Source organism: Corvus kubaryi, unplaced genomic scaffold (genome assembly GCF_017639235.1).
Source record: "Corvus kubaryi isolate FWS band 111438036 unplaced genomic scaffold, C.kubaryi_AGA036_p1.0 78, whole genome shotgun sequence".
Lineage (NCBI taxonomy): Eukaryota > Metazoa > Chordata > Aves > Passeriformes > Corvidae > Corvus > Corvus kubaryi.
The window spans coordinates 2,025,793-2,041,179 of NW_024582065.1; the positions used below are offsets into that span (position 1 = coordinate 2,025,793).

A 15,387-nucleotide genomic window follows, 5' to 3' on the forward strand; every position below is an offset into this window, starting at 1 on the left:
CTTGGCAGCCAGAACGGAGGAGGGGGGACAAGGGGACATTTCCAAGGCACTGGATGTCCAAAGCACTTTTTGGTGCCACTTCCAGAGGAAGGAAGAGCCCTCAGGCTCATCCCCGTGGGTCACACAAAGACCCCACAGCAAACACGGGGTTTTTCCCTGGTTTTGCCTGACCTGATGCCTGAATTCCCCGTGTTTGGGTTCCTCCTCTGCCTTTCCCATCCCAGCCAGGGCTGCACCAATGGCCCGTACAAAAGGGGCTCACCTGGCACCCACAGCCCAGGCATTCCCCAGCGCCCTCTCCTCACCTTTTCTTGGGAAAAGCCTTAAAACAGCAATTTTTCAGCACCCCTAAATTTGTAGGAGCCTGCCAGGTAGTCAGGCACGCTTTGAGGAACTTTTTACACTCTGATTTATGAGGTTTGGGGGTTTTTTTAATTCTGTGAGGTAATGGATTACAATTGTAGCCAGATCCAAGGAAATCATTTAATCCCAGGTTTGAGGGGTGAGTTTTGGGTGGGAGGAGAACGGGGGTGGTGGATGGAACGTTGTGGGCAGTGGCAGAGACAGCTCCTGGACGTGGGCACCAGACCTAAGCACAGTTTGTCCAATTGCCCACTGCTGCTTTCCAAAGTTACTTGTACTTCCCAGGACAACTTCCCAGCATCCAAAGACCTCCTTCTGTCTCCAGGACTGGTTTCTGCTGGTCCCACCTGGGGCTGTTCACAGCATTGGTGCTGTAAGTGCCGTCCCACAGGGGGACAGCGCCTGTCAGTGCGAGCAAGGCAGAAAAGCCACGAGAGAAGCACCTCAGTCCCTTCACCCTGACTTCTCTGTCCCTTTTGTACAGGTCTGGGGATGCAGGGGAGGGAGGGGGGACCTGCTCTGTTTCTCCAGGTTCTCCATCTCGGAGGTTTTCCATGTTTTCCTTCTGTCTTGGGAATACCGTGGCTGATTTCCACGTCTCTGTTGGGCTGTGGGAACCCAACAGGACCCAGCAAGAAGCTGCCTGAACACCCAGCCCATGACCTGTGCTGTGCTGGGGGGTGTAGATTAGCAGAGGTGTTCTTTTTCTCTTGCTGGCTGTGGTTTCTTCCCTCTCCTCCTGCCCCTGGAGTGTGTCAGTGTGTGAGGTTTTGTGATTCCTCCCGTGGGTTTTCCTCCCTGTCCTCACTGTCGCTGTCACGGCCACTCGGCCACACCCAAAGCCACTCTCTGGGCTCTGTCCCTCATTCCTGGTAAGTAGCATCTGGTGAAAATCAACTCCTGCTGTCATTTTGCCCTGGAGAAGGAGGCTCTGTTGGCTTTGTGCTTTCACACACGGCGGTTCCAGGGAAATTGGTGGTTTCAAAAAGGCGGATCCAGCCACGGGAGCAGAGCGGTGACCCCGGAGTGCTGCAGGACTTGTGTGACAAGGACAGAGCGTGGCCTCCGTCCTGCTCTGCGCCACACGAGGCAGGGATGCACACAAAGGTTCATCCCAGCCTCCCACTGAGGGGTGTTCATCAGCTTTCAACAATTAAACCCAGAATCTCCACACTTACTGGGGGCTCGGTGCTGACTTCCAGGTAAATCAGGGTTCTCCTCCATCCCAAGTTTCCCACCTGTTTTGCCAAAGGAATTTCTTGGTTATGGCTGAGGAATTCATGCAGTCAGGGCCTTGTTGTCTGCAGGTTTTTTGCTGCCAAGGAGTAAAAAAGGTCCCCAGCTTGAGCAGCCTGAAAACAATCATTTTCTTGGCCAGCAGGCAGGACCTGCCACCCCCACTCTGCTCCTGCTCCTATTTCATTTGGCACCAGACAAATACAGAAATCCTGAGGTTTAGGTAAAATCCTTCACCTGGCTGCTCAGCAGATTATTTGCTTCAAGCAAAACTTTTACGATGCCTTCCATAATTTCTCTAATATTCATTCCAGGTTTCTGACCCTCTGGATTTTGCCCTGTATGCATTACCTGAGCCAACATTTCTGTTTAGAACAATCCATTAATTTTAATAAATGTATATTTAAAACTCTACTTCTGTGATACCCAAAGAACATTGGATTTTAACTGGGCTTTCTGGTTTGCTAGAATTGATTGTTAACACATCTAAATGCTCATGAAAGCAGGAGGAAAAATGCTGCAACTGAAAAGGCAAATCAGGAAGTGAAGGGATTTTATTTTCAGTCTGGGGGAGGGTCCTTGGACTGCTGTAGATTGATAAAAATGATCATTTAGAACTAGGGAAAAATTAATGCCTCAAGCCAAGATCTTTTAGGATACTTAGAATCCTGGTTTTCTGTGGATTCCCTACCTTTTCTGTGTGATTCAGTGATTTCCATGTTTAGAACCCCCCTGTAAATGGTGTGGAGGAGAATCTACAAAATTTTTTGAGCTGCAAGAAGCTCCTTTAACCCTGGGCCCTGCCCCACTGAAGCTGCAGCAGAGCTGGGGTTTTGAGGCCCAGTGACCCGTTTTGGGGCAGTCTGAGCCAGGCACATCCCACTCCCTGTCCGAGGAGAGAGGTAGGTGCCTCTGAAGAGCCGCTCTGAGGCAGGGACTGAGGAGCAGCTGCCTGGCACCAGCTGCTGGAGCTCAGGTGGATTTTTGGAGCCCAAGGTCCTCTCTCCAGCTTCCTCCTGGTGCCAAGAGCAGGAATTAGCATCCTGCTCCACGTGGAGACGATGATTTGCAGCACAATCCCCACGTGGCTCCACTCCCAGAGGTGACCTCCTGCAGGACCTTGGCGGTGTGAGTACCAGGGAGGCGAGGAGCCCCGAGACCATCGTGTGCCTTTCAGTTCCCCTTTTCATTTTGGCCCCCTTTTGGTTCCATTTTGGACTCTTTGGTTGTGTCCCCGTTCTCCAGAGGGTGGTGTGTCCGTGGCTTCCACGATCCTGGAGCTTGCCTGGTCTCCTCCCCGTCTGCATCCGACAGGACACGGCCTGTACGAGTCTCCTCCCGATGTCTTCTATGGTTTCTCTGCTCGTTTGGTTTAGTTGTTTTTTTGGTTTGTTTTTTTTTTTTTTTTTTTTGGTTTTTGTTTGCTTTTTCCTTTCTCACTTTTTGTTTTCTTTGTTTGTTTTGTTTTTTTGCATGTGCAGTTTTGTAAAGCAAACTCGAGGTACTGTATCTCGCAGCTCGTCAGTCTCCAGCGTAAATTCACCGTGAGTTGCTCTCTGTTACGATATTCACTGAATGGATTTCTCATTTAGAGCTCGATAAACCTTCCCCTTCTCCTGGTGCCTTTGCTCTCCCTGTGGTTTGGTTATTTATTTTTCCTCCCAAAAATCATTCCCATCATTGTGGAAAGCCTCCAGACCAACATCCAGGGAAAGGACTGGAAGGTGTCGTTGTCATTTGATGCTTGTGATTTGTGAGCAACTCTGTTGTGTTCCATACATTGACTGTGACTTCCGCCCCCCCCGCCCTCCTTCCTTCATTTTTCTCCCTTAATTCCTTTCCATCATTCCTCCTGAACTGTTTTCCTCTCTCCTCCTGTCTCCCCTCGTTTGATGGTTTGTCCTGTTCTCACCTGTGTTTATTTCTGTTCTCTGTGTTTATTCTGTGCCGGGCTGCTGGCTTTGATGTTCCATCAGTGTTTGCACTCCGGGTTCAGTGGGAGATCCAGGAGAGCCCTCTGGGAGGGAAAACTGGAGGAGGACTTCAAAAGGATTCTGGGAACGGGGTCCAAGTGAGACTAAATTGGAAAACTCTTGAAAAGCTGGTTATGTCTTTGCTCTCTGACCTGCTCGAGCTGGAGCTTAAAGCGACAGATTTTGTCAGAATGAGGCACTTGGCAACTCCTCTGGAGCTGGAGTTGAGCAAACACAGTGGAAAACTTCCTCTCCTTCCATGTGCTTCCCACCAATCCAATCCTGCTGGCTGTGCTGTGAGTCAGGGTGTGCTTTGACACCGAGGCAGGTTGGTAAAAACATTATCACTGCTGCTGACTAACCCCAAAAACTCCTCATCAGCTCCTCTCCCACCCACGTGAGCATCCTTTGGGTTATCCTTTAACTCTGTGACCTTGTCTTTCTTCTTTAATGCTCTTGGAGACTCAAGTAAGTGCAATTCCAACCTGGGGGTTTGTCCCGGCCCCACAGCAGGGACCAAGGTACTGTGAAGGTTTTCCAGCAGGTTTTCCTTCCTGATATTTCCCTGGCTGTTTTGGGCTCCTTGTGCACTGGTGGATCTTAGACAAGTTGGGATTTAAAATACGTTGATGCTTTATATGAGTTTAACTTCCATGACCAAGGTTGAGCTGTTGTGACTGCCAGAGTAGGTGTGCCCTGTCTGTGCCCAGGTCTGTGCCCAGGTCTGTGCCCAGGTCTGTGCCCAGGTCTGTGCCCAGGTCTGAGGGCTCACAGGGGAATAAATCAGATTAAGGCATCTTTTGGATCATTTCTTCCAATGTATTTCCTGGCTGCTGGGAGTTTTGACAGGCAGAGAGGGCTCAGCTGCACTTTGGGTGCCTCCCACCCTGACAGAAGGGAGAGGATGGGGGAGAGGGAGGTGCTGGGAGCTGCCTTCTCCCCAAAACTCCAATTTCCCCCAGCAGAAGTTACCCCAAACTGCTCCCAAGCACTGTTTTCCCAATTAGGAACAAAGCCTTGAAAGAATACAGAATTTTTCCTCTTTTCCAAATATCCAGAGGTGTATTTGGAAGACGGGAAAAAGAGTTGCCTTTTATAAAAGGATGAAACCAAGCTGCAGGCACCAAAACCCTTTTGGAAGGAGGATCTGGCCACATTTTGAGGCATTTTTCATTGAGTTTTGTTGTTAACTCCCCACCAGAACAGAGACCCTGGAGTTCAACTTCTGTTTCTATCTAATATTGGGAGAAATATTATGAAAGAATAAGTTTTGTCTCTGTGAAGCTGCAATATCAAAATGATCAAATGTATAAATGTAGAAAAACAGATTAATTCATAAATCAATATATTAAATTTCATATAATGATATAGAAAATGAATGCGATTTATTATCTATAAATTGTAATTTCTAAAACCAAAATCAAATTCATGAATAATTTTGGAGGGAGTCAGGAATAATTTTGGAGGGTAATTATCTCAAACCAAGATAATTCTTCCCCTCAGAGACAGTAACACTTTAAAAAGTGTTTTCACCTTGGTTCTGGTGTCTGTAATGCCCCAGCTCCCTGGGAATGCTGGGAGCGTCTCCCAAGGGATCTCAGGAAGGAGATGGAGCTCAGAAGGATAAAAAAGATGCTGAAGCATCCAAGCAACAACTCCAGGGTGACTGGCAAAGCACATTTATTTAAACACCAGTGCTGAGTTCAGCTGAGAGAAAATGGTTTTATCCAATCCCAGAGAGATAAGATAGCCAACCAACCCCAAAGTGAAATGCTCCATTGTGTTTTCCAAGTGGACAATGGAAACGTGGGGAGTTCACGAGCTCTGAGTTCGTGAACGGAAAATAGGATTTGAGTGGAAAGGTTTTGTTGCATTTTAACAACAAATCCCTTTTGATCTGAAACACAGAATTTCACACCCACCGTGTAACACGTGGTTATTTTGAACACGGGATTCTTGTCTTTCCAAAGGCAGCTTCCATTCACTATTTACTGGAGCAAAATTTTAAGGATTTCCATGAAGTGAAGCAGTGATTTCAGAGGTTATGGGAACGAAATCTTGAGTCATTAAGGAGCACCCTAAGATTAGAATCTGACTAAAAATATGCTTCCCTTTCCTCAACAAACCACGCAGTGCTTGCATTTTTAATTGATGCCATTATTAGTCATTGGTTCATTAATATGGATTTTATTTGATTCTCCGGGAACCGCGAGGTTTTCTTTCTAGCCACAGGCAGGAGTTGTTTGGTGGTGTGTTAATCCAAGGAAAACCAGTGGAGCTGGTACCAGCAGTGGTATCTCCAACATTTCCAGCCTGGAGGATCTGGGAATGGAGCAGAGGCTTCAGAATTCCAAATATTCCAGAAAATAGGGCTGGGGAGTACAGCAATGAATTACCAGCAGTGTTTGTAGGATGTCTGCAGTCAGGAGTGATTTACAGGGCAATTTTCTTAATGGCTTCGGGGGGATTTTAAGGAGCCAGCAGTGAGCAGGGTTCAGATAAGGAGTTGGCTTTGTGTTTTTTTTTAATGTGGAGTAAATATTTCTTATCACAAAGGCTCTTTTTGATCAGTTTTTTATCAATTTAGACAAGTCCTGCCCTGCTCGTGCTGTAGCTGGGCTGTGCCTGCCCCGATTTGTACAGAATTCACTGCCCCAAACGAGGGGAGGAGCAGAGGAATTCATTTTTGCCCCGCTGATGTTTTCCCGTCTCCTCTGAAGTCCCTCCTGTTGCTGCATCTCCTCCCAGGCCGGCAGCTGGACTGGAGCCCTGCTTTGTTTTAAGGGGTGCCAAGAACCAGCTCCCAAACTGTCCTCATGGCCAGAGAGCACCAGGAGAGGAGGAGCTGTCCCAAATGCCCGAGCTCAGTGGCTGTGGGGACTCGGAGAGAGCTGGAGCCGGATAAATCCCGGTGGACAAGCAGACACCACTTCCCCTCCCGTTGCTGCTGCTCTGGCTCTGGAATTCCCAGCTCTGTCCCCACAGGGCCCATCCTGCTCGGGTGCTTTACCCCATTCCCACAGCAGCCTCTGTGCCCTGGCTCTGGCTCCTGACTGGTGTTTGGATGCCGGGATTTGGGATGCTCCTCACTGCTCTGGAGATGGAATCGAGCTCGCAAGCGGCGCGTTTTCCAGGCTGGGTTTTTACCGCGCTTCGTAAATATCCTGATTTGTCTTTTTTGTCTTTTTCTTTTGGAGTGTTTTCCCTGTGGGAAGAGCAATGGCTGTGCAGGCATTGCTGCTGCAGCTCCTGCTCTGGGGTTGTTGGTGCCCAGAGCCAGCGGGTGCCTTTGTGCCGGAGTTTTTGGCACTGGCCTCCGTGCCTTGTGTCAGCGTTAAGGGTGCAGCTCGTTTCCAGGTGCTGGGAAATTCGAGGCTGGAATGTCAGTGCCTTTTTTTTCCACAGCAGAACAGGCGGAGCTGATGTGTGCAGTGCCTGGTTCCTGCAGGTTCTCAGGGGTGCAGTTCCCTGGCAGCACCTCTCACTTAGCCCTGAGTGATGGGCAGTGCAAACACCTCAGAGGTCGTTTAAAAGCTGATTTATGTTCTTGGTGTAACTAAAACATGAATGACAAACCCCTCCTGAGGTGACACAGCTTGTGTCAGAGCCGGGCTGAGGATCAGCCCTGCATCCCCACCTTCCTCCTCCCCACATCCAGCCTGATTTAGGGGATTTTCTTTCCATCATGGATGGGCTCAGCACAGGCAGAGGGGCAGGCTGTGTCCTTGGGAGCTGCCTGATGATTTCCTGGGTGTTTCACTTTGGGGAGTCACTGCAGGGACACCAAGGCTTCGTGTCCCAGCCCTGCTGGTTCCTGTCCCATGGCAGTGGAGCACAGGATGGAGCAGGGGGTGGTTGTGCTCCTCCCTCTGCTCTTGGGTTGTAGATGAACTGAAGGTTTCAGCACAAAGGCACTTCCCCAATTAATCTTAAAGGCTGATTATCACTTCAGTGCTGCCCAAAGCACAGGGCAGAGGCCATTCCCCACCTCAGGACTTTCATTATGGAGTGAGGAATATTCCCTAAGAACAGAGGTGTTGGTGGCAGCATTCAGGGAGCTCAGCTAGGCCCAGAAAATCCCGAATCTTTCCCTGAGCCTGGGTTTGAAGAGATTTGTAGCCCAGATGGGTTTAGCAGAGCTAAAATGTGGAGCAGGGTGGAGCAGGGCACCCAGCCATCCCAGAGGAAGTGCAGAATATCCCAGGATGCCCATCCTGGGCAGCTCCATCCCTGCTGGCTCTGGAGGGCTGTGCAGAGCTTTTCCTGTGGCTTCCCACGGGGAATCCTTGGTCAGGGCAGCAGGGCTGGGCAGGGGGAGGCTCTGCACATTCCTCATTCCTTCTCAAACCAGGGAAAGCTCCTGCTGAGTGAGAATATTTAATTTTTCATCATTTTGAACCAAAGAAAGTGGCAAGTGCCCACGGTAATGGGGCTTTTCATCCTTGTGCCAGCTTGGAGGGAGCTCTCCCTCAGGAGCAGCCTGTCCTCCCTTGGATGTGGGATTTGTGGTGAGCAGGGCTCTAAGCCGTGTCCCCAGGAGCTTCTGGTATTATTTACATTTAAAACCATGTTTTTTGTCATTTGTTCCCCTGCCAGGCTGCAAATGGGGGACTCGGCTGCTGGGAAACGAGTCCAGAACTTGGCAACAGGGTGTAGATATTTAATTTTGGTGATCAGCTCTGATTTGAGGATTCAGTGAGGTTCCTTCACATCTGCCTGGCTGCTCTCATGAGGGTTTTCAGTGAGTTTTTGCCTCTTTAGCAGCACCAGGCAGCAGCAGCAGCCTCGGTAAAGAAGCAATTCCCCAGAGCCCAGTGACACAAAACCCTTCTGACAGCTCCCACTGTGCCACACGAGTGTGGCTGGATGTCACCTCCCCGGGGCCTGTGCACGGTGACAGAGCCAGACAGTCCCAGTCAGCACCAGAACACGCAAAAGGTGCTTTTTTCCACTGCCAAGGGAGCCCAGAGAATGCGTAAGGAAGTTGTGTTTGCCTCCCATGTGGGCTCTGCTGGCTCTGGCTGCAGAGCTCAGGCTGCGCTGTGGGGAATGGAGATGTCAGAGAAGGCTGGGGGGAGGAAAATGCCTTTCCTGGTTTTGCTAGGAAAAGTTTTATTAAGGAAAAAAATGGGTGCTGAGCCTTCACGAGGTTAAATCCAGGATTTCACCCTGGCAGCCAGTGAAAAGCAGAATTTGACTTGAAGTTTTTGGAAGAAAAGAAAAAGTCTTCCCTTCACACCCTGGTTGGGTTTGTGGTCACTTTGAATACGGTGGTGAGAACCCAAGTGCTGTGCTGAAAAATGAAACTCAGGGAATGCCAGAGAAGGTGTCCTCGTCATAAAGGGTGACAGAGATGAACAGGTGACTCCAGGGATAAAGGTGTTCCCATCTCAGCTTCATCTTGGGATACAGGGATGGGGAAGGGTCTGGAATGGCCACACAAAGAGGGACTGAGGGCACTGGGATTGTTCAGCTGGAGCAGACTGAGGGCAGAGCTCCCCGGGGGCTGCAGCTCCTCCCGAGGGGCAGCTCCGATCTCTGCTCCTGGGCCAGGGACAGCACCCAGGGAGCGGCTGGAGCTGGGCCAGGGCAGGCTCAGGCTGAGAGCAGGGAAAGGTTCTTCCCCCAGAGGGTGCTGGGCACTGCCCAGGCTCCCCAGGGAATGGGCACGGCCCCGAGGCTGCCAGAGCTCCAGGAGCGTTTGGACAGTGCTGCCAGGGATGCCCAGGGTGGGGCTGTTGGGGGGTCTGTGCAGGTCAGGGGTTGGACTGGACGATCCCTGTGGCTCCCTTCCAGCTCAGGATATTTTATGGATCTATGTGTGACTCTCCTCTCTCTGGGCTCTTTTCCTGGTGCACAGGACACTTTTCCTCTCTTACCTGTACTTTTCCATTCTCCAGTGATGTGTGGGCTGCTGGTCCATGCTCACCTGGAAGGATGCCGTGGGTTTAGAACAGTTCTAGACCTGTTCCATGAGCCAAGAGGGCAGCACAGCTGGAAGACAACCCCTGGGGCTGGCTGGAAGGGGAAGGGGCTGGTGGCAGGCTCGGATCCTCAGGTTTCATTTTCCCTGCTCCTCCTGCTGATCTAACTTCTCTTGCTCACCGCTAATTTCCTCATCCAGATGTTTCCAGGTGGGGAGAAAAGTGCTGCTAATTTTGGGAAGCTTTGTGGGCTGTTCCAAAGCTCTGGCTGGGGTGTGTGATTTCTGCGTGCTGACGTTTTAATCCTTCAGACTATTCCCGAGGCTTCCATATTTCCGAAACGCAGAATAACTCCTTTCCAGAGGGCTGATCTCATAGTGTGTGGGCAAACTAACACGGATGATCCCGCTGGCTTTCCCTGCTCGTGTTCTCTCTCCATCCCTGTTACACCTTTGGTTCAACCCTCTAATTCCCTACCTCGGCTGAAAATTCCCTGTTTTTCTGGTTTGTTTTTGTTTTTTTGTTTTTTTGTTTTTTTTTTTTTTAGTTGGTATTTAGGGAAAGGGCGCGAATTCGGGTGCTGACTTCTCCCGTTTCTCCCGCTCTTAGCAAGCAGCAGAATTCCTCCAAATCCAAGTCGGTTTGGGAGCAGAGGACGAGCCAGATCCGGATGCACAACTTCCGAGCCAGCTGCGAGGCCCTGTACAACGAGCTGGACCCCGAGGAGCGGGTGCGCTACGCCACCACCCTGCACATCCGGCCCGACATGAAAACCCACCTGGACCGGCCGCTGGTCGTGGAGCCCCGCAGCGAAGGCAGGAACAACATCACCAAGCTGAGCCCCGTGGATGTCCAGGAGGTGGTGGAGCACCCCAAAGTCACCTCAGCTGACGGGGCAGAAGCGCCACGGAAGCACCACCGGCATCGGGATAAGGAGAAGCTGGGAGAGCAGGAGAAGGGCGACGTGACCAAGGATGAGGGCGGCGAAACCGGCGTGGGCAACAAGGAGGAGCGGCACAGGCAGCACCGGAGCCGCAGCAAGGAGGTGGAAGGGGGCAGCAAGGAAGGGAAAAGCGACCGGAACAGGGGGCAGGAAGGGGGGAAGAGGCACCACCGGCGGGGCTCGGTGGAGGATGGCACCGAGAAGGAGCACCGCAGGCACCGCAGCCACCGGCACTCGTCCGACCGGCCGGGCAAGGAGGGCAACGGCACCGCCAACGGCGCCCGCGGCGAGCGGCGCTCCCGGCACCGCGGCGGCTCCAGGTCCGGGAACAGGGATGGAGAGCCCGGAGCCAAGGGCGACAACGGAGAGGAGCCCCACCGGCGGCACCGGCTCAGGAACAGGGCGCTGTCCACCTACGAGTCCGTGGAGAAGGACAACGGCGAGAAGGAGGGCGAGGCTGGCGAGAAGGAGCACCGCAATCACCAGCCCAAGTGAGTGAGTGCTGCCAGGCCCTCCCCGGGTCGGTTCAGGGGTCACAAAGCCCCAGAGGTGTTCCAAGAAATCCCGTTTCCCCGTCCCCGTGGCATTCCCTGCTGTCCCTGTCCCCACAGCGGCTCCCCCCGCAACCCCTCTGTTTTGCCTCAGTCAGCAATGACAGAGGCTCCCAAAGACGATCTTGGTTCCTAAACCAGCTCAGGTTTAAGGCAGGACATCTCCTTGCTGTAAACACCCTGTAGGACCCTGTAGGACACCAAGTGGAGCAGAGAATTTCCCAGCTTCTGAAGGAAGCTCCTGAGGGACATTTTTAAAATTTCGGCCAGCCTTGCTTTACAGCCCTTTGATTTTCATTTTTCATGGGGAGCCTTCAGCTGCACCACCAGTTGTTCCAGCACGTGGCCTCTTCCATTAAGAGCAACGATGGCCCCCATTTGCTTTAATTCTTATGTAAGTCAAGTGAGAAAAACAGCCCTGGTGAAGCATTTGGAGTAGTTAATAAAGAAGGATAGATTGCCTTTTCAGCTTTATTAGTCTGATGGAAAAGAAATTGCACTGGGATTCTTTAGAATAGAGTTCATGTCACCGTGGAGAGCTGTGAGTGGCACTGAGATAATAATTTTCCTGTCTAAATTATCTTCCTTTCAGCTGAATTTCCAAACACTCTGCCTGCTGTTCAGCGTGCTCATGTGCACGGGCTCGCTTTCCTCCTCACTGGAGCCGAGCTGCTGCTGCTGCAGAGGAGAGCAGGAGCTATTTAACTGCTGACAGCCACGTTCCAGAGTGCTTTCAGGCTGGAAAAGAGAATCCCCACGTTTAAATAAGGCCTGGGGAGAGCATTAGGGAGCAGCGTGTCAGGATTCATCCGGCAGCTGATCTGGGGGGTGGCTTGTGGCACTGCTACGTGCAGGTGCCACATGGTCCTGGCTTGGGAGCATCATCAGAAAGACCCAAGGGATTTTCAGTGCCTGTAATCTTGTGATTGGGGTTGGCTCGGGAGGTCTCAGAGGAAAAAGTCCCAAATTTTACTGTCTGGAGGTTGTCCTGCAAAGGATTTCCATGCAGAAAACAAACCCAGCACGAGGTGCAGCGTCAGGGATGCGTCCCTGAACCCTTCCTGGGCCATACTGAGCAAATCCTGCTTTTTCCTAGGGAGAACCAGTGTGAGCTGGAGGCCAGTGGCAGTGGGAGTGTCCCTGGGAATGTCCCTGTGCACACCCTGCCCAGCACATACCTGCAGAAGGTGCCCGAGCAGCCAGAGGATGCCGACAACCAGAAGAACGTGACGAGGATGATTCAGCCCCCGCTGGACAAAACCACCACTGTGAACATCCCTGTCACCATCACGGCCCCTCCAGGGGACACCACTGTCATTCCAAGTGAGTGCCTTTGTCCCCTGCTTTTCGTGCTGTGAAATTGCCAGGAAATTGAAATTCCTGAGGAGCGATGGGGGCTCTGCTGGGCGCTGCCATCCTCGAGAGAGGCAGACAGGGAACTTGGTGACAGAGGATCTGTAATTCCCACACAGACTGCAGGAACTCAGCAAGGGTTCCTGGCTGCCTGGTGCCTCTGGAAAACACCTGAGTCCCTGGAAATGGCTCACCCAGAGCACGAAGAAAGGTGAAGGAGCAGGGAAAGCAACATCCATGTGTAATCCTGCAGCTTTGGGATCCTCCGTGAGATTCCAGAGCTTTTTAAAATCCTCTGCATCACAGTTGGAGCAGATCCACCCTCCCTGTGCTTCTCCAGAGCTCTCTGCCTTGGGTTTATCAGCACAGATTTACAGATGGCCCCAAGATCCTCGTGCCCAGCCACCACCAGCCTGTTCCCACCACCTTAGGGCTGATCCCTGGCAGGGTGGGATCAGCCTGGAGAAGTCTGGAGAGCTCAGGAGAATCCCAGTGTGAAATCCAAGAGGTCCACATTGGACTTCAGGCCATCGGGACTCTGCTTTCCAAGAGGCACAGCCAAAACCTGCCAGAGTCTCTGATTTTCACTCTGTTGTCAGCCACAAGATTTATCTTTTCTTTTGTTTCCTTCTCCTTTCTCCTTTTTTTCCCCCCTCTTCAGTGGTAATTTTCCTATATTGCCATGCTGAGTTCCTGTCAATCACAATTTATCAGCCTCTCCCTTTTCCTGGCCGTTTCCTCTGGATCTGACTGGAAATCCAATAAGGAGTTTATTGAACGTGTTACTCAAACACAACAAAATGTCTTTTTCTTGCAAAATAAAATAAAATGTAATAAAAGCCCTGCGCTGAGCACATTCCAAAGGGTGGGGTTGTTGGGTTTTAGGTCCTGGGAATTAATGGAAGAGCCTTTATGTGTGTCTAAGAAGAGAACTTGCAGCATAAAATGTTACCCAGTTCATAGATGGGAAATGATCTTCAGTAAATTATCCCTGGAAGTGAAGTTAGGGTGAAAATTGGGGAATTTCCAACCTTTGGGAGGGAGGTTTGGAGTAATTTTAGAGTAGATCTTCAAACCTGAAGGAGCTGCACACTTTTGCACATGGGGAGCTCTGACCAAACCGAGGCGCACAATGCAGGCACAGCTCTGAGGAAGTCCAAGAAGTCGTTTCCAGGTTTTTTTCCTAATTCTGGGAATTTCAGCAGTCTCAACCCCCAAATTATTAAACCTCATCCCTGAATTTGCTCTTTTGTGTGTTCCAAAGCCAGTTGTGCTCCTGATCCATGGGAGAAAACACTGAATTACGAGGTTGCTCAGATTCCCTTTTTCTTTCCTCTCAAGGATCCCGAGCTGATCCCTCTCCCTAAGAATTTGTGCTTTTTGGGATGGGTTTTCCAGCCCCAGTTTGACAGCTCTGGGATAAATAAGCTCATGGTTTCTTTCCATTTCCTGGCTGCTCCGTGGCTCAGCAGCAGCTGAGGGGTAGCACTGCCTCACTCGGGAGTGATAATAATCCAGTGATTGTTCATCCCATTTAATCAGCACTTCCAAAGGCTGTTTGCTCTCCCAGCTGCACTGTTGGCATTTCCAGCCGCTCCAGGCAGCGGGAAGGCTGTGGATCTGCTTTTTAACCCTCTCCTTCTTTGTGTTTTCCCCAAATTCCCGTTTCCAGTGAACAACGTGGAGTTTGAAAGCAAAACAGAGGAGAAGAAAGACGTCGATGACTTGACGAAAAATGGGCCTAAACCGATCCTGCCTTACAGTTCCATGTTTATCCTCAGTCCCACAAATCCGTAAGTTCCTGTAGCACCAACCTGGGTTCCAGGTGCTTCAAAGAGTGGGGTTTTCATCTCTGGAAACACACTGGGACATGAAATAAAAGCTCATTTCTGTGGGCCAGATGCTGCTGTTCAGCTGGGTTTTCCTGGGGGATTAAACTACCAGGACAGGGAAAAGAAAATGCTTTAGGCAGACCCTGCTGATGTAGATCCCAAAAAATGGGAGCACAGGTGGTGTTGGGAAAAGACTTTATCAGGAATAACAGGCTGAGGACTGTTTGGATGCCAGCAAATTCCTGCAGGTTCCTCAGCTGGAATCCCTGTTCTTTCCAAAAAGTGGCTCTGCATCACTGCAAACTTTGAACTTCTGGGAAAACCTGGACATTTTTCATTTGCCAAGGCTGGGAGTGCAGCCTGTGGGATCTGCTGGGATTAGGGCATTTCTTCTCCTTCAGGCAGCGCTGCCTTCTGGGGAGCTTTGGACTCAAAGCCTGGAAATTCAGAATCTGTTCCTCTGGAGGGCTGCAGGACCAGGGGGGAGGCAGAGGGGTTGGAATAATTGTGGCGTGAAGGGCTGTGAGGCATTTTAAGCATTTTAAGAAAGGGCGTTGGAAACTTCTGGGGATCCCCTCGGAGCAAAGGTTTCTCTCTCGCTCAGGTAAACTTGCAGATCTCAGAGTTTCTCTCTGCCCAGATACCAAAGGCAACTCAGACCCTTCTTTGGCAGCTGGATTTAAGAGGAAAATGAGTTCTCCTGCACCTCCTGCTGCTCGGGACTGTGACATCTTGTGCAGTCATGGAACAGAACAGGCTCCGTGTTCTCATATTTGACATCCAAAAAGCCCCCGTGGTGGAAGCACCCCCGGACACTGGGCAGGCTGAAGAGAATCCCAGAATATCCTGAGCTGGGAGGGACCCAGCAGGATCATTGATCCAGCCCCTGGCCTTGCACAGACACCCCAACAATCCCACCCTGGGCATCCCAGGTTGTCCCAACGCTCCTGGAGCTCTGGCAGCCTCGGGGCCATCACCTGGGGAGCCAGATTAGGATTATGGAGCTTGGCCTCTATGTGCTTGGATAAGGAAATGGTATTTCCCTAACATTCGGTCTTTTTGTTGTGAAGTGACCACCAAAAATGAGCAGGGAAGGATCTGCCAAGGCAGCACCACTGGGTGGGGACGAGAGGGTGCTGAGCCCAGGGCTCTGAGCTGAGACTGGGCTGGGCAGGCAGAGAAGCAGCAAAACTTCCTCGTTCCCTATGGCTG

At 51.2% G+C, this 15,387-nt stretch overlaps 1 protein-coding gene across 1 annotated transcript in view; it reads left to right on the plus strand.

Moving 5' to 3' along the window:
* CACNA1B (calcium voltage-gated channel subunit alpha1 B) overlaps positions 1–15,387 on the plus strand; it is a 254,528-nt gene that overhangs the window by 181,554 nt on the left and 57,587 nt on the right. Inside the window, exons 19-21 of the mRNA XM_042052780.1 lie at positions 10,106–10,930; positions 12,087–12,313; positions 14,016–14,136. Of these exons, the coding sequence (XP_041908714.1) occupies positions 10,106–10,930; positions 12,087–12,313; positions 14,016–14,136 (1,173 nt within the window). The remainder of the gene's footprint in view (positions 1–10,105; positions 10,931–12,086; positions 12,314–14,015; positions 14,137–15,387) is intronic.